Source organism: Pristiophorus japonicus, chromosome 2 (genome assembly GCF_044704955.1).
Source record: "Pristiophorus japonicus isolate sPriJap1 chromosome 2, sPriJap1.hap1, whole genome shotgun sequence".
In the NCBI taxonomy this organism is placed as follows: domain Eukaryota; kingdom Metazoa; phylum Chordata; class Chondrichthyes; family Pristiophoridae; genus Pristiophorus; species Pristiophorus japonicus.
In genome coordinates this window covers 57604655-57632431 of record NC_091978.1, presented here as the reverse complement: position 1 = coordinate 57632431, position 27777 = coordinate 57604655, and the positions used below count along the sequence as shown (strand labels likewise).

The 27777-nt window shown below is 44.4% G+C and overlaps 1 protein-coding gene across 1 annotated transcript in view; it reads left to right on the top strand.

Moving 5' to 3' along the window:
- Positions 1 to 27777, top strand: part of cfap53 (cilia and flagella associated protein 53) — a 138609-nt gene that overhangs the window by 4726 nt on the left and 106106 nt on the right. Inside the window, exons 2-3 of the mRNA XM_070867496.1 lie at positions 8155 to 8381; positions 15978 to 16151. Coding sequence (XP_070723597.1) covers positions 8155 to 8381; positions 15978 to 16151 — 401 coding nt within the window. The remainder of the gene's footprint in view (positions 1 to 8154; positions 8382 to 15977; positions 16152 to 27777) is intronic.

The following is a 27777-nucleotide window of genomic DNA, read 5'->3' as shown; positions in this document are numbered from 1 at the left end:
AACCCTTAATTCCCTTATTGGTTAAAAATCTATCTATCTGTGACTTGAATACATTCAATGAGCTAGCCTCAACTGCTTCCTTGGGCAGAGAATGGCGGTTTAAAACAGTTAACTTGTAGTTGGGGCGAAAATGCACCAACTGATGAAGCCAGGAGAACTTGAACAATGGAAGCGAGGAGATTTGGGAGAGAAAGGGCTGGAGATTCCCATGGATAGAAATGAAAAGCTCCAGAGCTCCTTATGCAAATTCCAGCCTAGCGGTGGCTATCTAAATCTTCTACTGGAGAAAGAGATTACTCGTGACTCAAATTTAAAGTTCTAATTTTTGTGTTTAAATCCTTTTATGGCCTTTCCCCTCCCTGTCTGCGGGTGAATTTACTCTGGAGCATCCATGATGCTGAGAATGACGTGAATAGCACGTTTAGCGAGTTGGCCTTACCGCAGGTTAAAGGTACACAGCCAGATAGGGGATGGGTGACCAACAGGAAGAGCAGTGCAAGGAAGGTAGTGCAGGGGTCCCCTGCGGTCATTCTCCTGCAAAACAGATACACCGCTTTGGGTACTGTTGAGGGGGATGACTCATCAGGGGAGAGCAGCAGCAGCCAAGTTCATGGCACCGTGGGTGGCTCTGCTGCACAGGAGGGCAGGAAAAAGAGTGGGAAAGCTATAGTGATAGGGGATTTGATTGTAAGGGGAATAGATAGGCGTATTTGCGGCCGCAACCGAGACTCCAGGATGGTATGTTGCCTCCCTGGTGCAAGGGTCAAGAATGTCTCGGAGCGGGTGCAGGACATTCTAAAAAGGGAGGGTGAACAGCCAGTTCTCATGGTGCATATAGGTACCAACGATATAGGTAAAAAACGGGATGAGGTCATACGAGACGAATTTAGGGAGCTAGGAGCTAAATTAAAAAGTAGGACCTCAAAAATAGTAATCTCAGGATTGCTACCAGTGCCACGTGCTAGTCAGAGTAGGAATCGCAGGATAGCTCAGATGAATACGTGACTTGAGGAGTGGTGCAGCAGGGAGGGATTCAAATTCCTGGGACATTGGAACCGGTTCTGGGAGAGGTAGGACCAGTACAAACTGGACGGTCTGCACCTGGGCAGGACCGGAACCAATGTCCTAGGGGGAGTGTTTGCTAGTGCTGTTGGGGAGGAGTTAAACTAATAAGTCAGGAGGATAGGAATCTATGCAGGGAGACAGAGGGAAATAAAATGGAGGCAGAAGCAAAAGATAGAAATGAGAATAGTAAAAGTGGAAGGCAAAAAACAAAAAGGGCCACATTACAGCAAAATTCTAAAGGGACAAAGTGTGTCAAAAAGACAAGCCTGAAAGCTCTGTGCCTCAATGCGAGAAGTATTCGGAATAAGGTGGACGAATTAACTGTGAAGATAGCAGTTAACGGATATAATGTAATTGGCATCACGGAGACATGGCTCCAGGGTGACCAAGGTTGGGAACTCAACATCCAGGGGCATTCAACATTTAGGAAGGATAGACAGAGAGGAAAAGGAGGCGGGGTGGCGTTGCTGGTTGAAGAGGAAATTAATGCAATAGTAAGGAAGGACATTACCTTGGATGATGTGGAATCGGTATGGGTGGAGCTGCGGAATACCAAAGGGCAGAAAACTCGAGTGGGAGTTGTGTGCAGACCACCAAACAGTAGTAGTGAGGTTGGGGACAGCATCAAATGAGAAATAAGGGATGTGTGCAATAAAGGTACAGCAGTTATCATGGACGGCTTTAATCTACATATTGATTGGGCTAACCAAACTGGTAGCATGCGGTGGAAGAGGATTTCCTGGAGTAGATTAGGGATGATTTTCGAGACCAATATGTTGAGGAACCAACGAGAGAGCTGGCCATCCTAGACTGGGTGATGTGTAATGAGAAGGGACTAATTAGCAATCTTGTGCGAGACCCCTTGGGGAAGAGTGACCATAACATGGTAGAATTCTTTATTAAGATGGAGAGTGACACAGTTAATTCGGAAACTAGGGTCCTGAACTGAAAGAAAGGTAACTTCGACGGTATGAGGCGTGAATTGGCTAGAATAGACTGGCAAAGGACACTTAAAGGGTTGACAGTGGATAAGCAATGGCAAACATTTAAACATCACATGGATGAACTTCAGCAATTGTACATCCCTGTCTGGAGTAAAAATAAAACTGGGAAGGTGGCTCAACCGTGGCTAACAAGGGAAATTAAGGATAGTGTTAAAACCAAGGAAGAGGCATATAAATTGGCTAGAAAAAGCAACAACCCTGAGGACTGGGAGAAATTTAGAATTCAACAGAGGAGGCCTAAGAGTTTAATTAAGAGGGGGAAAATAGAGTACGAGAGGAAGCTTGCAGGGAACATAAAAACGGACTGCAAAAGCTTCTATAAAAATGTGAAGAGACAAAGATTAGAGAAGACAAATGTAGGTCCCTTGCAGTTGGATTCGGGTGAATTTATAATGGGGAACAAAGAAATGGCAGACCAATTGAACAAATATTTCAGTCTGTCTTCACGTAGGCAGACACAAATAACCTTCCGAATGTACTAGTGGATAGTGGGTCTAGCGAGAAGGAGGAACTGAAGGTGGGAAATTGTGTCAGGGAAATTGATAGGATTGAAGGCCGATATATCCCCGAAGCCTGATAGTCTGTATCCCAGAGTACTTAAGAAAGTGGCCCTAGAAATAATGGATGCATTGGTGATCATTTTACAACAGTCTATTGACTTTGGATCAGTTCCTATGGACTGGAGGGTAGCTAATGTGACACCACTTTTTAAAAAAGGAGGGAGAGAAAGAAAGAAAGAAAGAGAAAGGAAGAAAGAAGAAAAAAAAAGAAAAAAAAACTTGCGCAAAACATAAAAGCAGATAGTAAAAGCTTTTACCGATTATATAAAACGGAAGAAAGTGACTAAAGTAAATGTTGGTCCCTTAAAAGATGAGAAGGGGGATTTAATAATGGGAAATGTGGAAATGGCTGAGACCTTAAACAATTATTTTGCTTCGGTCTTCACAGTGGAAGACACATAAAACCATGCCAAAAATTGCTGGTCACGGGAATGTGGGAAGGGAGGACCTTGAGACAATCACTATCACTAGGGGGGTACTGCTGGACAGGCTAATGGGACTCAAGGTAGACAAGTCCCTTGGTCCGGATGAAATGCATCCCAGGGTATTAAAAGAGATGGCGGAAGTTACAGCAGATGCATTCGTTATAATCTACCAAAATTCTCTGGACTCTGGGGAGGTACCAGTGGTTTGGAAAGCAGCTAATGTAACGCCTCTGTTTAAAAAAGGGGGCAGACAAAAGGCAGGTAACTATAGGCCGGTTAGTTTAACATCTGTAGTGGGGAAAATGCTTGAAGCTATCATTAAGGAAGAAATAGCAGGACATCCAGATAGGAATAGTGCAATCAAGCAGACGCAACATGGATTCATGAAGGGGAAATCATGTTTAACTAATTTACTGGAATTCTTTTGAGGATCTAGGTGTGTACCGATGGATGTGGTGTATTTAGATTTCCAAAAGGCATTCGATAAGGTGCCACACAAAAGGTTACTGCAGAAGATAAAGGTACGCAGAAATGTATTAGCATGGATCGAGAATTGGCTGGCTAACAGAAAGCAGAGAGTCGGGATAAATAGGTCCTTTTTGGGTTGGAAATCGGTGGTTAGTGGTGTGCCACAGGGATCGGTGCTGGGACCACAACTGTTTACAATATACATAGATGACCTGGAAGAGGGGACAGAGTGTAGTGTAACAAAATTTGGAGATGACACAAAGATTAGTGGGAAAGCGAGTTGTGTAGAGGACACAGAGAGGCAGAAAAGGGATTTAGATAGGTTAAGCAAATGGGTTAAGGTTTGGCAGATGGAATACAATGTCGGAAAATGTGAGGTCATCCAACTTGGGGGGGATAAAAAACAGTAAAAGGGAATATTATTTGAATGGGGAGAAATTACAACATGCTGCGGTGCAGAGGGACCTGGGGGTCCTTGTGCATGAAACTCTTTTGAGTTTACCTGAAAATAAACATAAACATTAAAACCATGCCACCCGCCTGGGTGACACAGCAGACATTTTCAAGGCCCCTTTTTTTCTTTTCTTTTTTTTTTGGTTTTTTTCCTTGTGCATGAATCCCAAAAAGTTAGTTTGCAGGTGCAGCAGGTAATCAGGAAGGCAAATGGAATGTTGGCCTTCATTGCGAGAGGGATGGAGTACAAAAGCAGGGAGATCCTGTTGCAACTGTACAGGGTGTTGGTGAGGCCACACCTGGAGTACTACGTACAGTTTTGGTCACCTTACTTAAGGAAGGATATACTAGCCTTGGAGGGGGTACAGAGACGATTCATTAGGCTGATTCCGGAGATGAGGGGTTTACCTTATGATGATAGATTGAGTAGACTGGGTCTTTACTCGTTGGAGTTCAGAAGGATGAGGGGTGATCTTATAGAAACATTTAAAATAATGAAAGGGATAGACAAGATAGAGGCAGAGAGGTTGTTTCCACTGGTCGGGGAGACTAGAACTAGGGGACACAGCCTCAAAATATGGGGGAGCCAATTTAAAACCGAGCTGAGAAGGAATTTCTTCTCTCAGAGGGTTGTGAATCTGTGGAATTCTCTGCCCAAGGAAGCAGTTGAGGCTAGCTCATTGAATATATTCAAATCACAGATAGATAGATTTTTAACCAATAAGGGAATTAAGGGTTATGGGGAGCGGGCGTGTAAGTGGAACTGAGTCCACGGCCAGATCAGCCATGATCTTTTTGAATGGCGGAACAGGCTCAAGGGGCTAGATGGCCTACTCCTGTTCCTAATTCTTATGTTCTTATGAGAGAGAAAACGGGTAATTATAGACCGGTTAGCCTGATATCAGTCGTGGGGAAAATGTTGGAATCAATCATTAAGGATGAAATAGCAGCGCATTTGGAAAGCAGTGACAGGATCGGTCCAAGTCAGCATGGATTTATGAAAGGGAAATCATGCTTGACGAATCTTCTGGAATTTTTTGAGGATGTAACTAGCAGAGTGAACAAGGGAGAACCAGTGGATGAGGTGTATTTGTATTTTCAAAAGGCTTTTGACAAGGTCCCGCACAAGAGATTGGTGTGCAAAATCGAAGCATGTGGTATTGGTGGTAATGTACTGACGTGGATAGAGAACTGGTTGGCAGACAGGAAGCAGAGAGTCAGGATAAATGGGTCCTTTTCAGAATGGCAGGCAGTGACTAGTGGAGTGCTGCAGGGCTCAGTGCTGGGACCCCAGCTATTTACAATATACAGTCATGATTTAGATGAAGGAATTGAGTGTAATATCTCCAAGTTTGCAGATGACACTCAACTGGGTGGCGGTGTGTGCTGTGAGGACGCTAAGAGGCTGTAGGGTGACTTGGACAGGTTAAGTGAGTGGGCAAATACATGGCAGATGCAGTATAATCTGGATAAATGTGAGGTTATCCATTTTGGGGGCAAAAACATAAAGGCAGAATATTATCAAATTAGGAAAAGGGGAGGTGTAACGAGACCTGGGTGTCATGGTTCATCAGTCATTAAAAGTTGGCATGCAGGTACAGCAGGCGGTGAAGGCAAATGGTATGTTGGCCTTCATAGCTAGGGGATTTGAATATAGGAGCAGGGAGGTCTTACTGCAGTTGTACAGGGCCTTCGTGAGACCTCACCTGGAATATTGTGTTCAGTTTTGGTCTCCTAATCTTGCTATTGAGGGAGTGCAGCGAAGGTTCACCAGACTGATTCCAGGGATGGCTGGACTGACATATGAGGAGAGACTGGATCAACTGAGCCTTTATTCACTGGAGTTTAGAAGGATGAGAGGGGATCCCATAGAAACGTATAAGATTCTGACGGGACTGGACAGATTAGATGCGGGAAGAATGTTCCTGATATTGGGGAAGTCCAGAACCAGAGGACATAGTCTTAGGATAATGGGTAGGCCATTTAGGACTGAGATGAGGAGAAACTTCTTCACTCAGAGTTGTTAACCTGTGGAATACCCCGCCGCAGAGAGTTGTTGATGCCAGTTCATTGGATATATTCAAGAGGGAGTTAGATATGGCCCTTACGGCTAAAGAGTTTAAGGGGTATGGAAAGAAAGCAGGAAAGGGGTACTGAGGGAATGATCAGCCATGATCTTATTGAATGGCGGTGCAGGCTCGAAGGGCCGAATGGCCTACTCCTGCACCTATTTTCTATGTTTCTATGTTTCTATCTCTCTAACCTCCTCCAGCCCTACAACTTCATTCCTGAAATTCTCCATTCCTTTAATTGTGGCGTCTTGTGCATCCTCCACTCCCTTCAGCTGCCTCGGCTCCACATTCTGGAATTCCTTTCATAAATCCCTTCACCTCTCCATCTGCCTCTTCTTTAAGACCTTCCTTAAATCCCACCTTTTCAACCAAACTTTTGGTCACTCCCTTCATCTTTGCTAAGTGCCTATCTTCCTTGCATCTCTGTGAAGGTGTTATATAAATGCACGCTGTTATTGTTTAGATTAATTTTCTCCAAAAAAACTTCATTTGTACCGATTGTTATGAATCAGACTCTCTCCAGATACTTTTCTCATGCCCAGCAGAAAAGTCAGTTCCCATAAGCAAACCTTCTCACTCCCTATAAACCAAACAATAACATTGTCAACAAAATAATCTAGAATAGGGTGCTCTGCATAGTGCTTTGGGCAACTACTTTACTTGAAATGTTTGTAAATGTGCAATAAAAGTCATTCTAAGGAATTTGGCTAATTAGTTCATAATTATTCAAAAATTCAGCCTTTCCTGACCCCCTCAAGGAAGAAAATTACAGATGGCTTGTGCGTGACAAGATGTGACCCCTTGCTCCCATGGTTAATATCATCATCACAGGCAGTCCCTCGAAATTGAGGCTGACTTGCTTCCAATCTAAAAGTGAGTTCTCAGATGACTGTACAGTCCAATACGGGAATTACAGTCTCTGTCATAGGTGAGACAGACAGTCGTTGAAGGAAAGGGTGGGTGGGGAGTCTGGTTTTCCGCACGCTCCTTTCTTTTGCCTGTGCTTGTTTTCTGCATGCTCTCAGCGACAAGACTTGAGGAGCTCAGCGCCCTCCCGGATGTTCTTCCTTCACTTAGGGCGGACTTTGGCCAGCGATTCCCAGGTGTCGGTGGGGATGTTGCACTTTATCAAGGAGGATGTGAGGGTGTCCTTGAAACGTTTCCTCTGCCCACCTGTGGCTCGCTTGCCATGTAGGAGTTCCAAGAAGAGCGCTTGCTTTGGGAGTCACGTGTCAGACATGCGGACGATGTGGCCCGCCCAACAGAGCTGATCAAGTGTGGTCGATGCTGGCAATGTTGGCCTGATCGAGAACACTGATGTTGGTGCGTCTATCCTCCCAGGGGATTTGCAGGATCTTGCGGAGACATCGTTGGTGGTACTTCCATCAGTGCCTTGAGGTGTCTGCTGTATATGGTCCACGTCTCTGAGCCATATAGGAGGGCGGGTATCACTATTGCCCTGTAGACCATAAGCTTGGTGCCAGATTTGAAGTCCTGGTCTTCAAACACTCTCTTCCTCAGGCGAACGAAGCTGAGCTGGCACACTGGTCGCCGTCGATGTCTGCCCTTGCTGATAGTAGGCTCCCGAGGTATGGAAAATGGTCCACGTTGTCCAAGGCCGCGCCATGGATTTTGATGGAGGGCAGTGTTGTGTGGCGGGGTCAGGTTGATGGAGGATGTTTAGTGTAAGGCCTATGCTTTCGTACTCCTCGGTGAAAATGTTGACGATGGCTTGGAGTTTCACCTCTGAATGTGCGTAGACGCAAGCGTCGTTCGCGAACTGTAGTTCGATGACAAGATGGGATGACTTTGGATCGAGCCTGGATCCACCATAGACCCAATCCACATCCGGGGTCAAACAGGGCTGCGTCATTGCACCCAATGCTCTTCTCGACCTTCCTTCCTGCAATGCTCCATTTCGCTCTCGGCAATCTCCCTACTGGAGTGGAACTAAACTATAGAACCAAAGGGGAATAACATTGTATTACCAACCCCTCTAATCCCTGAGTCATAATTTGTTTTTTTTTTGGTGGTGGGTGAAGTGTAAAGTAACCTGTGATGAATTTTCAAATGATACTCTGTTTTTTATGAATATTGTCTTTGGCAGGTAGCAAAAAGTACAGGTAACAGGTCATACGCAAGTTTGCTGAAACAGGTCGAACAGAATTTAATGGCTGAAGAATATGGAAACTATGTAAAGGAGCACCATGCGATGGTGACCAAGAATGTTTCTGATTTAGAAGGAGAGCGGAGAAAAATAATATGCAACATCAAATATAGGCTCAATCAGGCCATGGTGTTTTATAAGGTCGGCATAGACGAAAGAAGAGAAAGGTAAATCAAATTCTAGCAGTGCTAAATGTTTTTTGAGTTAGCACCAGTTTAGGCAGAGTGGCTGATGGCCTTCTGTGATTCTATGAACATAGTCCTCAGTTATTCTAGTGCAACATTTTAATTTGTAAATATAATGCATGATATGATACTGAGACATATAGGCCAAAATTTTAACCTAGAGGCGGGTCAGCAGCGGGGTGGTGGCGGGAGGTGCGGACTAGAAAGTGGTCGGGAAACACCTGAGAATGTGTTTCTTGCAGGCTGTGCAGAATTTAACGGCAGGGCCTGACTAGCATTAGAAAGCCCTAATTCCTGACTGCAGCCCACCAGATTGAGAGGCTGATTGGCTGCAGGCGGGTAGGCCTGTGGTACTAGACCACAGAGAGGAGAGGAGGGATCGGGGCGTGGTTGGGGATTGGGGAGGCCTGGGGGGGAATTGGAGGCCTCGTGGAAGTGGGGTGGGGATCGGAGGCCTGGAGGGAATCAGAGGCCGTGGGGAGATTGGAGGCCTGGGGTGGGGGAGGAAGTGCATTCGAGGCCTCTGGGTAGGGGGAGGGGTTCGGAGGCCGGGGTAAAGGGTGCCACGGTGGGGTGGACTGGTGGATGGGTGAGACAGGGACGCTGGATCCAGGAGATAGTAGAAAAGCGCTTATCTCCTATATCCAGCAGTCCTTTCCTTCCTTTAGCCGAGGCCAGGGAAACCCAAGCAGCCAGAGTTAAATTTGAAATTGTGAAGCACGCCAGCGTCATTATAATATTTAACAACAACAACTTATTTAAAGCGCCTTTAACAAGTGAAACCTCCCAAGGCACTTCACAGGAGTATTACGAGAGAATAAAATTTGACACTGAGCCACATAAGGAGAAATTAGGGCATAGAAACATAGAAATTAGGTGCACGAGCTGGCCATTCGGCCCTTCGAGCCTGCACTGCCATTCAATAAGATCATGGCTGATCATTCAACCTCAGTACCCCTTTCCTGCTTTCTCTCCATACCCCTTGATCCCTTTGGCCGTACGGGCCATATCTAACTCCCTTTTGAATATATCTAACGAACTGGCCTCAACAACTTTCTACGGTAGAGAATTCCATAGGTTAACCACTCTCTGAGTGATGAAGTTTCTCTTCATCTCGGTCCTAAATGGCTTACCCCTTATTCTTAAACTGTGACCCCTGGTTCTGGAACTCCCCAGCAACGGGAACATTCTTCCTACCTCTAACCTGTCCAATCCCAGCAGAATTTTATATGTTTCTATGAAATCCCCTCTCATTCTTCTAAACTCCAGTGGATACAAACCCAGTTAATCCAGTCTCTCCTCGTATGTCAGTCCTGCCATCCCGGGAATCAATCTGGTGAACCTTCACTTTACTCCCTCCAAGAACGTCCTTCCTCCGATTAGGAGACCAAAACTGATCACAATATTCCAGGTGTGGCCTCACCAAGGCTTTGTACAACTGCAGTAAGACCTCCCTGCTCCTATACTCAAATCCTCTAGCTGTGAAGGCCAACATGCCATTTACCTTCTTCACCGCTGGCTATACGTGCATGCCAAACTTCAATGACTGACGTACCATGAAACCCAGGTCTCATTGCACCTCCCCTTTTCCTAATCTGTCACCATTCAGATAATATTCTGCCTTCCTGTTTTTGCCACCAAAGTGGATAACCTCACATTTATCCACATTATACTGCATCTGCCATGCATTTGCCCACTCACCTAACCTCTCCAAGTCACCCTGCAGCCTCTTAGCATTCTCCTCACAGTTCACACCGCCACCCAGCTTAGTGTCATCTGAAAACTTGGAGACATTGCATTCAATTCCTTCATCTAAATCATTGATGTATATTGTAAATAGCTGGGGTCCCAGCACTGAGCCCTGCGGCACCCCGCTAGTCACTGCCTGCCATTCTGAAATGGACCCATTTATCCCAACTCTCTGCTTCCTGTCTGCCAACCAGTTCTCTATCCACATCAATACATTACCCCCAATACCATGTGCTTTAATTTTGCACACTAATCTCTTGTGGGGGACCTTGTCAAAAGCCTTTTGAAAGTCCACCACATCCACTGGTTCTCCCTTGTCCACTCTACTAGTTACATCCTAGAAGATTTGTCAAGCAGGATTTCCCTTTCATAAATCCATGCTAACTTGGACCGATCGTGTCACTGCTTTCCAAATGCGCTGCTATTTCATCTTTAATAATTGATTCCAAAATTTTCCCCACCACCGATGTCAGGCTAACCGGTCTATAATTCCCTGTTTTCTCTCTCCCTCCTTTTTTTTTAGCTACCTTCCAGTCCATAGGAACTGATCCAGAGTCAATAGAACGTTGAAAAATGATGACCAATGCATCTACTATTTCTAGGGCCAATTCCTTAAGTACTCTGGGATGCAGACTATTAAGCCCTGGGGATTTATCGGTCTTCAATCCCATCAATTTCCCTAACACAATTTCCTGACTAATAAGGATTTCCTTCAGTTCCTCCTTTTCGCTAGACCCTCGGTCCCCTCGTATTTCCGGAAGGTTATTTGTGTCTTCCTTAGTGAAGACAGATCCAAAATATTTGTTCAATTGTTCTGCCATTTCTTTGTTCCCCATTATAAATTCACCTGATTCTGACTGCAAAGGACCTATGTTGGTCTTCACTAATCTTTTTCTCTTCACATATCTATAGGACAGGTGGCCAAAAGTTTGGTCAAAGAGGTAGGTTTTAAGAAGGGTCCTGAAGGAGAACAGAGAGGTTTAGGCAGGGAATTCCAGAGCTTAGGGCCAAAGCAACAGAAGGCATGGTCACCAATGGTTGAGGGATTATAATCAGGGATGCTCAAGAGGGGAGAATTAGAGGAGTGCAGACATATTTGGGTGGAAAAGTACAAAAGCAAGGAAGTTATGATGAACTTTTTTAAAACACTGGTTCAGCCTCAACTGGAGTATTGTGCCCAATTCTGGGCATCGCACATTAGGAAGGATGTGAAGGCCTTAGAGATGGCGCTGAAAAGCTTTGCAAGAATGGTTCTGTGGATGAGGGACTTCAGTTATGTGGATAGACTGGAGAAGCGGGGTTGTTCTCCTTAGAGCAGATTGAGAGGAGATTTGACAGAGGTGTTCAAAATCATGAGTGGTCTAATCAGAGTAGATAGAGAGAAGCTATTCCTGTTGGTGGAAAGGTCTAAAACCAAAGGCCACAGATTTAAGGTGATTGGCAGAAGAAGCAAAGGCGACATGAGGAAAAAACATTTTACGCAGTGAGTGGTTAGGATCTGGAATTCACTGTATGAAAGAGTGGTGGAGGAAGATACAGTTGTGGCTTTCAAAAAGGAATTGGGTAAGTACCTGAAGGAAAAAAAAATACAGGGCTGTGGAGAAAGGGCGGGGAAGTGGGACTTGCTGAAGTGCTCTTGCAGAGAGTCAGCACGAGCTTACAGGCCGAATGGCCTCCTTCTGTGCTGTAACTATTCTATGATTCTATAATTACTTGTTTTTGCTATACTGTATTGGATGATTGCATCGAGGGTGAGTATAATTGGTTTCAGTACACTCGGAATAAAGAGGTGAGCAAAATCAGCTCGAATTCCTGCTTGACCACATAACCGAGGCTGATACTTCAATGCAATATTGAGAGAGTACTGCATTGTGAGATGTGCCATCTTTTAGATTAGGTATTACACTAAGACCCCACCTGCCTTCTCAGCTGAGTGTACAAGACCCTATGGCGCTAATCGAAGAAGGGCAGGGGTTTTCTCCCTGTATTCTGGCCAATATTTATCCATTATAAACAAATTCATTGATCGTCCATCTTACTGCTGTTTGTGGGACCTTGATTTGTGCAAATTTGCTGCTGTGTTTAGCTATAAAGCATGGCCACTATTGAAGCTACTGTAATTCTGTTAGTGCTGATGGAACTATAATCCAACGTGTATCACCATCTTAAGGAGAGGAAGAAAGGAGAGAAGAAAAAAAATGGGGAAAATAAAAAATTCTGAGATGAAAAAATATGTACTTCAATTTTCCTGCTGTTATTTCATAGAGATACCAACAACAATTTGTATTTTTGTAGTGCCTTTAATATAGTAAAATATCCCAAGGCGCTTCAAAGGTGTATTTATAAGACAAAAATTTGACAACAAGCCACATTATGAGAAATTAGGGCAAGTGACCAAACGCTTGGCCAAAGAGATACATTTTAAGGAGTGTCTTAAAGGAGGAAAGAGAGGTGGAAAGGTTTAGGCAGGGAATTCCAGAGCTTAGGCAACTGAAGACATGGCCACCACTACTTGAGCGATTATAATCAGGTATGCTCAAGAGGGCAGAATTAGAGAAACACAGATATCTCTGGGTGGGGGTGGGGTGGGGTGGGGTGGGGGGGAGCGTATGGGACTGAAGGAGATTAGAGATGGGGAGGGGTGAGGCCATGGATGAATCTGAAAACAGGTTGAGATTTTTTTAAATCGAAGCGTTCCCTTAACCGGGAGCCAGGGGTGATGAGTGAACGGAACTTGGTACGAGTTAGGACACGAGCAACCGAGTTTTGGAAGACCTCAAGTTTATGTAGGGTGGACTGTAGGAGGCCAGCCAAGAGGGCTTGGAATAGTCAAGTCGAGAGGTAACAAAGTCGTGGATGAGGGTTTCAGCAGTGGATGAGCTGAGGCAAGGGCAGAGATGGGCAATGTCATGGAGGTGAAAATGGGCAATCTTAATTATGCTGCAGATAAGTGGTCGAAAGCTCATTTCAGGGTCAAATATAACACCAAGGTTGTGAACAGTGTGAATCAACCTCAGACAGTTGTTAGGGAGAGGGATGGAGCCAATGGCTAGGAATGGAATTTGTGGTAAAGAAAGACTTGCATTTATATAGCGCCTTTCACAACCATAGGACGTCTCAAAGAGCTTTACAACCAATCAAGTATTTTGGAGCGTAGTCACTTGTAATGTGAGAAACGCGGCAGCCAACTTGCACACAGCCAACTTGCACACAGCAAACTCCCACAAACAGCATTGTGATGATGACCAGATAATCTGTTTTTGTTATGTTGATTGAAGGATAAATATTGGCCAGGACACCGGGGATAACTCCCCAGCTCTTTTTCAAAATAATGCCATGGGATCTTTTATATCCACTTGCGAGGGTAAACGGGGCCTCAGTTTAACGTCTCATCTGAAAGACTGCAATTCCAACAGTGCAGCACTCCCTCAGCACGACACTGGAGTGTCGCCTAGACTTATGTGCTCAAGTTCCTGGTGTGGGACTTGAACCCACAATCTTCTAACTCAGAAGAGGCATGTGTGTTACCCACTGAGCCACAGCTGACACTAAAAATGAAATGGCAATGCCATATACTCAATAATCAACCTATGTTGAATTATTGCACAACCTACTCCTCTTAATCCAAAGTCATGTAATTCAAATTATCTGATGATTCTAATTTTTTAGCAATAAATTCTAGAATCCCAAGTTATTTACATTACTTGAATGTGTTGACCATATTCATATTCCCCACATTCATTTTTGAATCTCTCCAATTAGATTTTGTCCTCTGCCGCAGCACTGAAACAGCCCCAATCAAAGTCACAAATGACATCCTCAATGAGTGTAGCCATGGTGTATTTGTCCTCCTGGTGCTCCCCTACCTTTCTGCACCTTTTGACACTGTTGACTACACTGTCTTCCTCCAATATCTCTCCTGTGGTCCAGCTCAGTGAAACTGCCCTCACTTAGTTCCACTCTTACCTATTCATTCATAACCAGAGCATCTCCTGCAAGGGCTTCTCTTACCATTACCTCTGGAATGCCCCAATGATCTATCCTTGTCCCCCCTCCACTGCCTCTTGGCAATATGATCCACAGACATAGCTTCCACATTAATGCTGAAAATACCCAGCACGACCTCTCCACCACCTCTCTCGACACTTCCACTACCTCTGTTTTGTCAGACATCTTACCCAATAACCAGTCATGGTTGAGCCGCAATTTCCTTTACTTAAATGTTGGGAAAACGGAAACTCCAACCCATACCACAAACTCTATACCCTTCTACCAATTCCATTTCCCTCCCCCGCCATTATCTCGTGTTGAACCAGATTGTTCACAACCTCGATGTCCTATTCAACATTGAGCTGAGCTTCTGACCCCATATCCTCTCATCATAAAGATCACTTACTTTCATCTCTAAAACTGCCCCTGCCTCAGCTTCATCATCATCATCATAGGCAGTCCCTCGAAAAGTGAGTTCTCAGGTGACTGAACAGTCTAATATGGGAATTACAGTCTCTGTCCCACCCGCGACAGACAGTCGTTGGAACAAAGGGTGGGTGGGGAGTCTGGTTTGCCGCACACTCCTTCCGCTGCCTGCGCTTGTTTTCTGCATGCTCTCGGCGACGAGGCTCGAGATGCTCAGCACCCTCCCGGATGCTCTTCCTCCACTTGGAGCGGTCTTTGGCCAGGGATTCCCAGGTGTCGGTAGGGATGTTGCACTTTGTCAAGGAGGCTTTGAGGGTGTCCTTGAAACGTTTCCTCTGTCCACCTGGGGCTCACTTGCTGTGTAGGAGTTCCGAGTAGAGCGCTTGCTTTGGGAGTCATGTGTCGGGCATGCGGACAATGTGTCCCGCCCAACGGAGCTGGTCGAGTGTGGTCAGTGCATCGGTGCTGGGGATGTTGGCCTGATCGAGAACATTGACATTGGTGCGCCTGTCCTCCCAGGGGATTTGCAGGATCTTGCGGAGGCAGTGCTGGTGGTATTTCTCCAGTGATTTGAGGTGTCTACTGTATATGGTTCACATCTCTGAGCCATACAGAGCGGGTATCACTACAGCCCTGTAACCCATAAGCTTGGTGCCAGATTTGAGGGCCTGATCTTCGAACACTCTCTTTCTCGGGCGACCTCAGCTTGTCTGTTGCTGAAATTCTCATCAATACCTTTGTCATCTCCAGACTCAATTTCTCCAATGCTCTCCTGGCCAGCCTCATGCCTTCTACACTCTGTAAATTGCAACTCATCCAAAACTCTGCTATTCGTATCTTATCCCACACCAATCATGCCAATCTCTGCTGATTTACATTGGCTCCTGGTACAAAATGCCTCCAATTTAAAATTTTCATCCTTTTTTAAAAATCCCTTCAGGGCCTTGTTCCTTCCTATTTCTGTCACCTCTCCATACCTACATCTTCACTACTTACCCCCACCCCACCACCCCCCCTCACCAAAGCTCTCCATTCCTCCAACTTCAGCTTCTTGTGCATCCCCCTTCCCTTTGCCTCACCATTGCCAGCTCAGTCTCGATCCCAACTAGCTGTGAAATTTTCTCCCCAACTCACCACCCTAAAGACTCTCCTTTAAACCCATTTCTTTGACCAGTCTTTGATTTCCTTCTTTGGTTTAGTCAACTTAACCTTCCATTACTTAATTAACTTTACGTAATTCAACTTACATTTGTTTTTAGCACACCAAATGACTTTGAATTATCGTAGTAGGCTATGTATGGATGTAAAGCTCTTCATTAATGGATATATTTTCCCAGTGTGGAATCTCTTTTCAATAGCATTTGTAATGGTCAATAACTGCCCCTAAATGTGATTTTGTTTCAATCATTTGAGACTGCGAGATCTTCTGGAAGCTGAAGAGAAGGAATACATGAGGCAACTGCCCCTTTTGGGGGAAACACCTTTAGAACGACAAGCAAAAATGAGAGAGCAAGTAAAATACCTGAAGATCGTAAGGGAGCAGGAACGACAAAAACTGGTTGCAGACAAGCTTGATCAGCAATTCAGGTAACCTTTTATATTGGACTGAGCTTTGGGACTGAGTAATTTATCCTTATTTTTCAAAGCAGGAAACCCAGCTTTTGTGCAGCCTCAAAAAACCACATACAAAATGGAATGAAACGAAGAGAATAGGATAAATGAGAATGCTGAATTTCAGTGAAATAACTCATGAACTTATTGAGGTTATTAATGCAGCCAAGCCTGCCCAGTGGTGTGGGGCACTGCAGTGGCTCTGTATGCACCTGAACTGAGCTGGTTGGATAAAATAAGATTAGTCCATATTTTACGGTCCCTCTGGGCATGCCTAGGATTTTTAAATCCGTTTATATGTTTTAAGTCATTTACCTGATGGTTTGCATATTGAATTGTAATATGGGGCATGTCCCTTATGCCAGGAGCACCAGGGATGTAAAGTGGGATACCAGCAGCCAGTAAAGGATTGTGCACTGGGTACATTATTGGCCGAAGGGAGAGACACAATGAGAGGGCACTGGGGAAAGGGAAGGGAAAAGACAGAGGAGCCCAAATTGTAAAAATATTTACGGATGACCTCTCCTTCAATACCCATTGCAAATGTGTGCTGTGTGGCTGGAATACTGATAGGGTGGATGCCTCATTTTACGACAACTCAGTGGCCTAGAAAGGTTTATACACAACTAGTGCGTTGGCTCCCGGCCTCTTTTGCTGCTCACATTGGAGTGTAGTGAGCACCTTTGGCATGTTCTTCAGCTCCCAAGGAGATACCCAAGGAGCTTCATCACATTGATACTCACCATCATATTATTGTCACCATTGTTGCATTGCTGGAGACATATTCCTAAGATATTTTATTTCCAGTTGTTGCCTTTTGAATAACTCAAGACGAGTCTCTTATCTGGGACGATCTCAGCTAGCAACTCTCAGATTTCTGGACTGGATGCCAGAATAAGATTTTTGTCTGATAACTGATTCTTCTTTCACCTCCAGTCTCCAACTTCCCTCCTTTATTATCTCCTCTTATTATTTTTACTATGGTCATTGCGCCTCTAAACTTTCCTTTCGTGTTCTGCTAAACTCCAATTTTTAAAATTCAAGCCTGCATCAACCTAATCATTACTAACAGATTTTGGTCACCTTTTCTACCCTTTTCAGTCTTGCGGAGTGAAATTGCGTATCACACAGCCGCGAGGCGGGAGTTCCAGGCGCAAAAGTCCTGCCCCCATGCTAAATTGGGCTTACTGCTCCTTCCAAGAAGAAGTGGAGCGCAAAGTCCTGCTCTCCACTACCTCTCGTGGGTGGGACTGGGGCGCTAAGCAACGTGAATTTTCTAGCGCTACGCAGAGGGACACTTAGCACGGGCGGGCAGACAGGGTCCTCTCTTCCATTAAAGGGGAGGGCCAAGCTACCGACTTTGCAGGAGTGGGGTGCCGTGGGAGTATCCCGGCACACAAGCGGAGTGCCTGGCTGCAGGATCACGGCACGGACCCCACGATCTGCACTGAAGAAGGTCGCAACCGGTAAATCAGCCATGTAGAAAATTTTCAGCACTGCACTTCGCCTTTAATTTTCACTGTACAAGCGGCCTATAGCCTGGTACGTGTCCAGCCTCATGGGGTGCTACTGAATTTTCGTTCCGGGTTGAAAATAGGTCGGTGCGCACGGTGATGATATTGTCATCGCCGGCACAGCGACCCGGAGCGCTACCGGTAGGAGCGGGGCACTAACTTACTGGAATTCTTTGAGGATATAACGAGCATGGTGGATAGAGGTGTACCGATAGATGTGGTGTATTTAGATTTCCAAAAGACATTCGATAAGGTGCTACACAAAAGGTTACTGCAGAAGATAAAGGTACGCGGAGTCAGAGGAAATGTATTAGCATGGATAGAGAATTGGCTGGCGAACAGAAAGCAGAGAGTCGGGATAAATGGGTCCTTTTCCGGTTGGAAATCGGTGGTTAGTGGTGTGCCACAGGGATCAGTGCTGGGACCACAACTGTTTACAATATACATAGATGACCTAGAGGAGGGGACAGAGTGTAGTGCAACAAAATTTGCAGATGACACTAAGATTAGTGGGAAAGCGGGTTGTGTAGAGGACTCAGAGAGGCTGCAAAGAGATTTGGATAGGTTAAGCGATTGGGCTAAGGTTTGGCAGATGGAATACAATGTCGGAAAGTGTGAGGTCATCCACCTTGGGGATAAAAAACAGTAAAAGGGAATATTATTTGAATGGGGAGAAATTACAACATGCTGTGGTGCAGAGGGACCTGGGGGTCCTTGTGCATGAATCCCAAAAGGTTAGTTTGCAGGTGCAGCAGATAATCAGGAAGGCAAATGGAATGTTGGCCTTCATTGCGAAAGGGATGGAGTACAAAAGCAGGGAGGTGTTGCTGCAACTGTATAAGGTATTGGTAAGGCCGCACCTGGAGTACTGAGTGCAGTTTTGGTCACCTTACTTAAGGAAGGATATACTAGCTTTGGAAGGGGTACAGAGACGATTCACTAGGCTGATTCGAGAAATGATGATAGATTGAGTAGACTGGGTCTTTACTCGTTGGAGTTCAGAAGGATGAGGGGTGATCTTATAGAAACATTTAAAATCATGAAAGGGATAGACAAGATAGAGACAGAGAGGTTGTTTGCATTGGTGGGAGAGACTAGAACTAGGGGGCACAGCCTCAAAATACGGAGGAGCCAATTTAAAACCGAGTTGAGAAAGAATTTCTTCTCCCAGAGGGTTGTGAATCTGTGGAATTCTCTGCCCAAGGAAGCAGTTGAGGCTGGCTCATTGAATGTTTTCAAGTCAAAGATAGATAGATTTTTAAGCAATAAGGGAATTAAGGGTTACGGGGAGAGGGCGGGTAAGTGGAGCTGAGTCCACGACCAGATCAGCCATGATCTTATTGAATGGTGGAGCAGGCTCGAGGGGCTAGATGGCCTACTCCTGTTCCTAATTCTTATGTTCTTATAAACTCCCGCAGAATTTCACGGGAGTCGGTAGTGGCACCGTGCCCAGGTGAAAAGTCGTTTGCGCCCTAACGGGAGGTACAAACAACCCAAATTTTTCCCTCTTGGTGTCATGCATTATGGGCCTTGGTCCTTATCTTAGTGTGTGAATTTTAAAATGTGTCAACTAGAAACAAGCATTTGATTGACTAGAAAACCTCCACCTGGGTGGAGATTTCAGTGTTGCAATCTATCTGCCGACATAATTCCTCTAACTGCCAGTATAAATGCAATAGCAGTATATATTTTTCAGAATGCGCTATGCAAACACACCTCTGCAAGTAGGTTTTATGCTATGAACCTGGTTAGAATCAATCTTAAAGTAAGGAGCTGGTAGATTGAAGGCTATATCTGTACTTTTCCACTTTCTGGAACTCCTTGGCTTGTCATTCATTATGTCAGCTGTACATTAAAAACAACGGTAGGCATATGTGCAGTGCATGCACAAACAGAACAAAATGGGGCTACAAAGTTTCCCCAGTCACTAAGAGCATCAGGAATAATGTTAAACAGTAGCTACATCATTAACAGGACAATGACTTTGTGTCAGATTCTTTTTTTTATGCTATCTGACCAGGAAATGTGAAATAAACAACTTAGTTACGTCCTAGACATAAACTCCCATCAATTTTATACCATCAAAATACATTACGGTATTAATCCATCTGGATGAGAAGCATGGAGGAAATAAATACAAATGACGCATATTCTAAATAGACCTATGAGTCAAGAAATTTGATGGTGCTGTGCAGTGAATGGTCGGGTAAGCTTATAATTTGAACGGTAGGAAGTGTGTGCTCATTACAAGCTAGAAGTGCACCATATTGGTGCAGGCAACTAAAAAGCACCCAGGGTTCGCATCTAAAACATGTATCTGGCCCCCTATTTATAAATAATGGGCCTAATATCTGTCTGCGGCCTCCTGTGCAAAATCGGGTTTCCCTGAAAACTAGGACTACATGCGGTCTAACCAGCGGTCCTTAAAGAGACCGCTGCAGGCCACCACCAAAACCGTAAGCTTGTGAAAAATACTTCATTAAATGTGGAGCCGAGAGGTACAGGGATGCTCTGTTGCTGGCCACCATTGGTGCGGGATTGGAGTAACATATGGGCCAGACCAGGTAAGTGTGATATATTCACAGAGCACAAGCACACACAGCTTCCTACATGGCAGGCAGCTCTCTCGGAAGCCTCCGGAATCTGCCTGGTTCTGTTTAATTATTAACTATGCAGTTGCAGTGCACAATACGTCCACATCCACATCCACAGTGTGGAGCTACAAACATTACAAGCTTACAGACATTACACTTCTCCCACCTTAATGAAGAAGTTATTATAACAAACATCATACATAACTTTCATGTTTATACATCACACAGGATATAACATTTTTTTTTTCCATATTTACAAATTTAACTTTACCACTTATTTTCTGTTTCGAAGAGGATACCTTCGCTCTCGAACAGAACCTTCCAAACACAGTGTCGAATCTAAACTCATTCGAGGCTCATCCTGAGGAACATTTTCCTCCACGGAATTTCCTTGATTTTCATTTGAACTCACTCTAACTTCAGGCTCTTTGTTTTCCTGACTTGGACTCAGACTTAAATTCTGATTCTCTCCTGGATTTGTTTCCAGTACATTGGATTTAGGATTTGCTACTGGTATATCAAAACTATCTGATGAGTCAGAAATAATTGAATCATTCCCACCTTCAACTCCTTCCATGTCTGTAGGTAAAATATGATCAATATGAACAAACCTAACCTGTCCATTATCAAACATCTTGACCAAATATGTGTGAGGACCACATATCTTCACCACTCTTCCTAGTAACCACTTTAACCATTTATGGTGATGGTTCTTCACTCTCTCCTTCTGGTTTAATTTCACACTTCTCTCTTTACTCTACCTCTATCATGATTCTCTTTCTGTCTTAATTGTGTCTCTTCTAAGGACTGTGCCAAATTTGGTTTTAATAACGAGAATCTGGTTCGTGGCTGTCGTTTGAGAAACAACTCTGCTGGTGTTCTACCAGTAGTTGTATGAGGAGTATTTCGATATGTAATAAAATAATTAGCCAATTTGTGATCCAATGACAACTATCGTTTCCTTGGATTTGGATTCAACATTTGTTTTATGAGGGCACGTTTTACAATTTGTACAGTGCGCTCTGCTGCACCATTCGAAGCAGGATGGTATGGTGGAACCTTGGTATGCTTCACACCATTTTTGCTTGTGAATTGTGCAAATTCTTCTGAACGAAATTGTGGTCCATTATCCAAAATGGACCGAAAGGAGGCCAAATGAAGAAAATAATTTTCACAAAATGTCCAATGTTTTACTTGTTGTTATTTTCCACATTGGAAACACCTCAACCCACTTGGAATCGCTATCCATCATAATGAACAATTGTTGTCCTTCAAACTCAGCAAAATCAATATGTAGCCTTTGCCACACCCTTTGGAGGCTATTTCCATGGCTGTAATGGTACTGGTGGTGGTTGCTTGCTTACCGATTGACATGTCTTACACTGACTCATGATGTACTCTATAATCTTTATCAAGACCTGGCCACCATAAATAACTGCATGCAAAACTCTTGGTCAAGCACATTCCCAGGTGCTGGTCATGGAGGTCTCCTAATAATTTGGACCTGAATTTATTTGGTATAACCACTCTTGCACCCCACATGATACAATCTTTATCGACTGATAATTCATTCCTACGAATGAAGAATGCATGTGTATCTTTGTCTGTTACCTGGTTTGGCCATCCATTTGCAATATACTCCTACACCTTTGACATCACTGGGTCACGTTTGGTTGCTCTACCAATCTCTTCAGCTGTGACTGGCAGTTCATCAATGTATGAAAAATAAAACACTTCTTCCCTATCGGGTGTAACTTGTAAATCTAGAGTAAATCTAGACATTGCATCAGCATTACTGTGATCAGCTGATCGTCTGTATTCAATATCATATGTATATGCTGACAAAATCAAAGCCCATCTCTGCATTCGGGCTGCAGCTAATGTTGGAACTGGGGACTTTGGATGGAGGATTGCTGTTATGGGCTTATGGTCCGTAACGATGGTAAACTTACGACCATACAAGTATTTGTGAAACTTCTTGACCCCAAAAATTAATGCCAAAGCTTCCCTTTCAATTTGCGCATAATTACACTCTCTGGCACTGAGAGTGAGTGAAGCAAAAGCAATTGGTCTCTCCTCCCCCACTACGTGATACATGGGAGATCACTGCCCCAACTCCATACGGAGCGGCATCACATGCTAGCTTAATCTCCTTCGATATGTCATAGTGAACTAACATGGTGCTCTCTACCAATTTGCTTTTACACTCCTTGAATGCTGTATCGCATTCTTTTGACCACTTCCAATGGACCTGTTTTTTCAATAGTTCATTCAGTGGATGTAATACTGTAGCCAAATTTGGTAGGAACTTCCCATAATAGTTCAAAAGACCCAAGAATGAACGAAGTTCAGTGACATTCCTGGGAGTGGGTGTATTTCTAATTGCATCCAATTTTTCCATGGTTGGATGTAAACCATCTTTGTCTACTCTGTACCCTAAGTATTCCACTTAGTTTTTAAATAACCCACACTTACGAGCAGACACTCGTACTCTGTGCTTCTCTAGCCGTTTGAGGACTTCATTCAAAATGTGATTATGAATTTGCCTATTTGGTGCTGAAATTAGTATGTCATCCAAATAACATACTACCCCTTCAGTACCTTGCAAAATCAGGTTCATCACCCCTTGGAATATGGCAGGGGTGGAAGACACTCCAAATGGTAGCCTATTAAATTGATCTAAGCCGAGATGAGTATTTATAGTCAAACATGACTTGGACTCCTCATCTAGTTCAATGTAAGTAGGCATTCGTAAGATCCAGTTTTGAGAAGATCTGACCACCTGTCAGTGTTGTGAACAAATCTTCTATATTCGGCAATGTATTGGGGACATTACCCTCTAGAACCTGGTTTACGGTTACTTTATAATCACTACACAATCTTACCTTACCATCGGACTTGGGTACAACAACAATGGGTGTAGCCCAATTACATCGATCTATCTTACAAATAATGTTCTCGGTCTCTAGTCTTTTGAGTTCTTGCTCAACTTTCTCCTTGAGTGCATATGGTATGGAACGTGACTTGTAGTAAACCGATCTAGCGTCCTTCTGTACCCTGACACGTGCCTTGAAGCCTTGGATCGGACTGCCCGTTTCGCAGAACACCTTCGAATACTTCTTGATAACCTCGTCCGTTGATGAAAATCTCGCTTCCACACAGAAAATCTTACTCCAATCCAGCTTCCTAGTCAGGCAGACTTGTCTCCTTTCACTACTATTAGAGGCAAGTTCTGAAATTGATATTTATATTTCACCGGTACGGTGATACGACCTACCACAGGAATTATCTCTCCCGAGTAGCCTCGCAGCTCTATCTTGTATTTCTCCAGTTGGAAATCACACAATTTGTCGAGATACAGTGACTCCGGTACTACACTCCACGGGTGCACCCGTGTCAATTTCCATTGGTATCTTGAATCCCGCAACATCTATGTGGATTTTGATGCTTCCCGAATCGCTGTCCATTAACCTCGTGCTCCTGATGACGTGTAACTCTAACATCTCCTCGTCCTGTTGTTGTTCTTCCATGCTATGTACTCTCTTTGGATTTCTACTCATAGCTTTGAACGCTGGACTCATAGCTTTAAAAGCTGGTTTACCTTTCAGTCGGCATGCCTTCGCAAGATGCCCAGTCTTCCTGCAGAAGAAACACTCTGCCTTCACGTATGGACAACTTTGAGCAATGTGTTGTACCAGGCACCTATAGCACGACTTTGACACTCTGTTAGAATTTCCAGTTTCTGAGTCTTTGGGCCCCCACCGTCTTTTACTTTGAACCTGCAGGTGATTTACCTCGGTTGACTGACAACTGTAATCATTATTTAATTCTCGGGAATATTGTTCGGCCATGCCCATCGACCTCACTGTCTGACAAGCAATCTCAAAAGTCAAGTCATCTGTCATCAATAACTTCCTTCTGATCGCATCATTTTTCACCCCACAGACAAAACGATCCCGTAATGCTCGGTTTTGAAAGTTTCCAAAATTACAGTGCGTCGATAGCTTTTTTAATGCTACGATGTAATCACTGATACGTTCATCAGCCTTTTGATTCCGAATCCAGAAACTATAACTTTCAGCAAGTTCTAACGGTTTGGGGATATAGTGCTGCTCCAGCTTCGTTAAAATCTCTAAGCGTTGTGTCCTTTGGCTCATCAGGCACAAGCAGATTTACAAGGGTTTCGTACAATGTCGAACCCGCCTCCGATAAGAAAATCGCTTTGTTACGTTCCAACACAACCCGGTTCTGGACTGCATTGTCTGGAACTTCGATTATGTTATTTGCAGTGAAATACATTTCTAGCCGATCCACATACGCTTTAAAAAGTTCCCAGTCGTGTCTATATTCCCCCAAATGTCCCAATACACCTGCCATTTTAATCTCTAGCTGTTCACACCGTGTGCTATATTTTACCTCGATTTGGTAGCTTTTTTCCAAAGACAGAAACTTCCAAAGTCTCTCTGTCGGCTGGCTGAATCCTTCCCAACAAAATTTAAGCTTTAAATCATCCGAAAAATCCCATCTTCCATCGCCAAACGTGATATATTCACAGAGCACAAGCACGCACAGCTTCCTCTTTCAGAAGCCTCCGGAATCTGCCTGGTTCTGTTTAAATGTTAACTATGCAGTTGCAGTACATAACACGTCCACATCCACAGTGTGAAGCTACAAACATTGCAAGCTTACAGACATTACAGTAAGAATGGAAGGTTTCCTTCCATAAAAGACATTAGGGTAGTAATTTGGCTTGGGCGGTAATGCAAAATGGGTGCAATGTATCCTTCCGCCTGTTGATTTAAATGGAACTGAATATCGGGCAAGGTATTTAACACCCGTTTGGCATTACCAGCCAAGATGAAATTCTACCCTATTCATTTTTATCACAATCCAACAACTTCATGGTCACTTTTACTGATCCCAGCTTTCATTTTCAGATTTTTAAAACTGATTTAAAATTTTCAGACAGGCATGGAGGGATTTGAACTCATGTTATCTAGAGGTCGGCGAGTCGGTAGGCCCCGAGGTCAGTGAGTCGGGAGTTCGGAGGCCGGGAGGTCGTTGAGGTGAGTTGGTAAGTAGCTCTATTTTCACTATTTCTTGTTAAGTAGGCCGGGAGTTCGGAGGCCGAGAGGCTGGGAGGTCACAGAGGCCGGTGAGTTCGGGAGGCCACAGTGGTTGGTGAGGTGAGTTGATGAGTAGCTCTCTTTTTTTCTCTCTTTTTAAGTAGATTTTAAACTAGGTAAGTGTAACTAGAGGGATCGCAGCGCAGCTCAGTCCCATGGAGTGCACATCCTGTGGCATGTGGGAAGTCCTGGATGCTTCGTGCAGCCTAGACAGCCATGTGTGCAGGAGGTGTCTCCAGCTTCAACTGCTCGAGCTCCGCGTTTCAGAGCTGGAGCAGCGGGTGACGTCAATAGGTGCATCCGCAAGGCTGAGATTTACATGGAGAGCACGTTTCAGGAGGTGGTTACCTCACAGCTTAAAGGTGTACAGGTGGAGGGGAAGTGGGTGACCACCATACGTAGTAAGTGTGGTAGCCAGATTGCGCAGGGGTACCCCCGCCCCCGCTGTGAGTTCATCTTGCTTTCAAACCAATATTCAATTCTGAGTATCAGTAAGGATGATGGTGCTTCTGGGGAGTGCAGCCAGAGCCAATTACAAGGCACCACAGGTGGTTCAGCTGCATGGCGGGAGGGACAAAGAAGCCCTAGTGATAGGGGATTCTATAGTTAGGGGAACAGACAGGTGTTTCTGCGGCCGTAGATGTGACTCCTGAATGGTTTTGTGCCTCCCTGGTACCAGGGTCAAGAATGTCACAGAGCGGACGCAGGGCACCCTTGGGGGCGGTGGGGGGTAAACAGCTAGAGGTCATGATCCATATCTGGACCAACGACATAGGTAAAATGAGGGATGAGGTCCTACAGGAAGAATTTAGGAAGCTAGGAAGAAAATTAAAGGGTGGACCTCAAAGGTAGTAATCTCCAGGTTACTACCGATGCCACGTGCTAATATAAGAATAGAAGGATAGAGAGGATGAATACGTGGCTGGAAAATTGGTGTAGGAGGGGGGGCTTTAAATTCTTGAAGCATTGGGTCCGCTTCTGGGGGAGATAGGACCTGTTCAAATCGGACAGGTAGCACCCCAACAGCGCCGGGACCAATATCCTCGCGGGGAGATTTGCTAGTGCTGTTGGGGAGAGTTTAAGCTAGCTTGGCAGGGGAATAGGAACCTGAGAACTAATTCAAAAGGGAAGGAAGTAAAGCAGACGTTGGATAGCAAGAATCTAGAAAGCGAATCTGTAAGACAGAGGAAACAGGACTTCGTATGTAGTAAGCAAGGAGGTCTTCCTGTGCTGAATGGTATATACTTTAATGCGAGGAGTATAGCGAATAAGGCGGATGAGCTAAGAGCACAGGTAGACACTTGGGAGTATGACATTATAGCCATTACAGAAACATGGTTGAAACAGGGGCAGGTTTGGCAGATCAATATTCCTGGCTACAGGATTTTTAGAAAAGATAAAGGGGGGAGCGGGGGGTTGCAATACTGATTAAAGAAACTATTACAGCGGTGAGGAGGGATGATATGTTAGATGGATCATCCACTGAGGCCATATGGGTTGAATTGAAAAATAAAAAAGGGGTGATCACACTGCTGGACGTGTATTATAGACCCCCAAACAGTGGGAGGAAGATAGAGGAGCAAATATGTAGGCAAAGTGCTGTGACGTCTAAAAACCATAGGGTAGTAATAGTAGGGGATTTTAACTAACCAAATATTGATTTGGACAAATTTAGTGTGAAGGGTATAGAGGGTGTGGAATTCTTGAAATGCATTCAAGAGAACTTTTTTAGTCAGTATGTAGCAAACCCAACATGAGGGGGGACAGTTTTGGATTAAGTTTTGGGGAATGAAGCTGGGCAGGTTGAAGTGGTATTAGTGGGGGGAGCATTTGGGTGCCAGTGACCATAATTCAGTCAGATTCAAGTTGGTTGTGAATAAGGACAAGAATAGGCCTGGAATAAAAGTTCCGAATTGGAGGGAAAGCTAATTTTGCTCAGTAAAGGAGTGATTTGGCCATAGTGGACTGGAAACAGCTACTTGTGGGTAAATCGATGTCGGAACAGTGGGAGGCAGTCAAGGAGGAGATCCGAAAGGTTCAGGCCAAACATGTTGAAGAAAAAGGCTGGGAAAAATAATTCTAGGGCCCCCTGGATGTCTAGGGATGCTTATGTCACATATCAACAGCAGAATCTTTAGAGGAATATAGAAAGTTAAGAGGCATAATTAAAAAGGATATTAGGAATGCTAAGAGAGAGCACGAGAAATTCTTGGCCAGTAAAATTAAAGAAAACCCCAAGATGTACTATAAATATATTAAGAGTATGAGGGTAACTAAGGAAAGGGTATCAGAGACCACGAGGGTAATCTTTGTGCAGAGGCGGAAGATGTTGGTAGAATTCTTAACGAATACTTTGCATCTGTTTTCA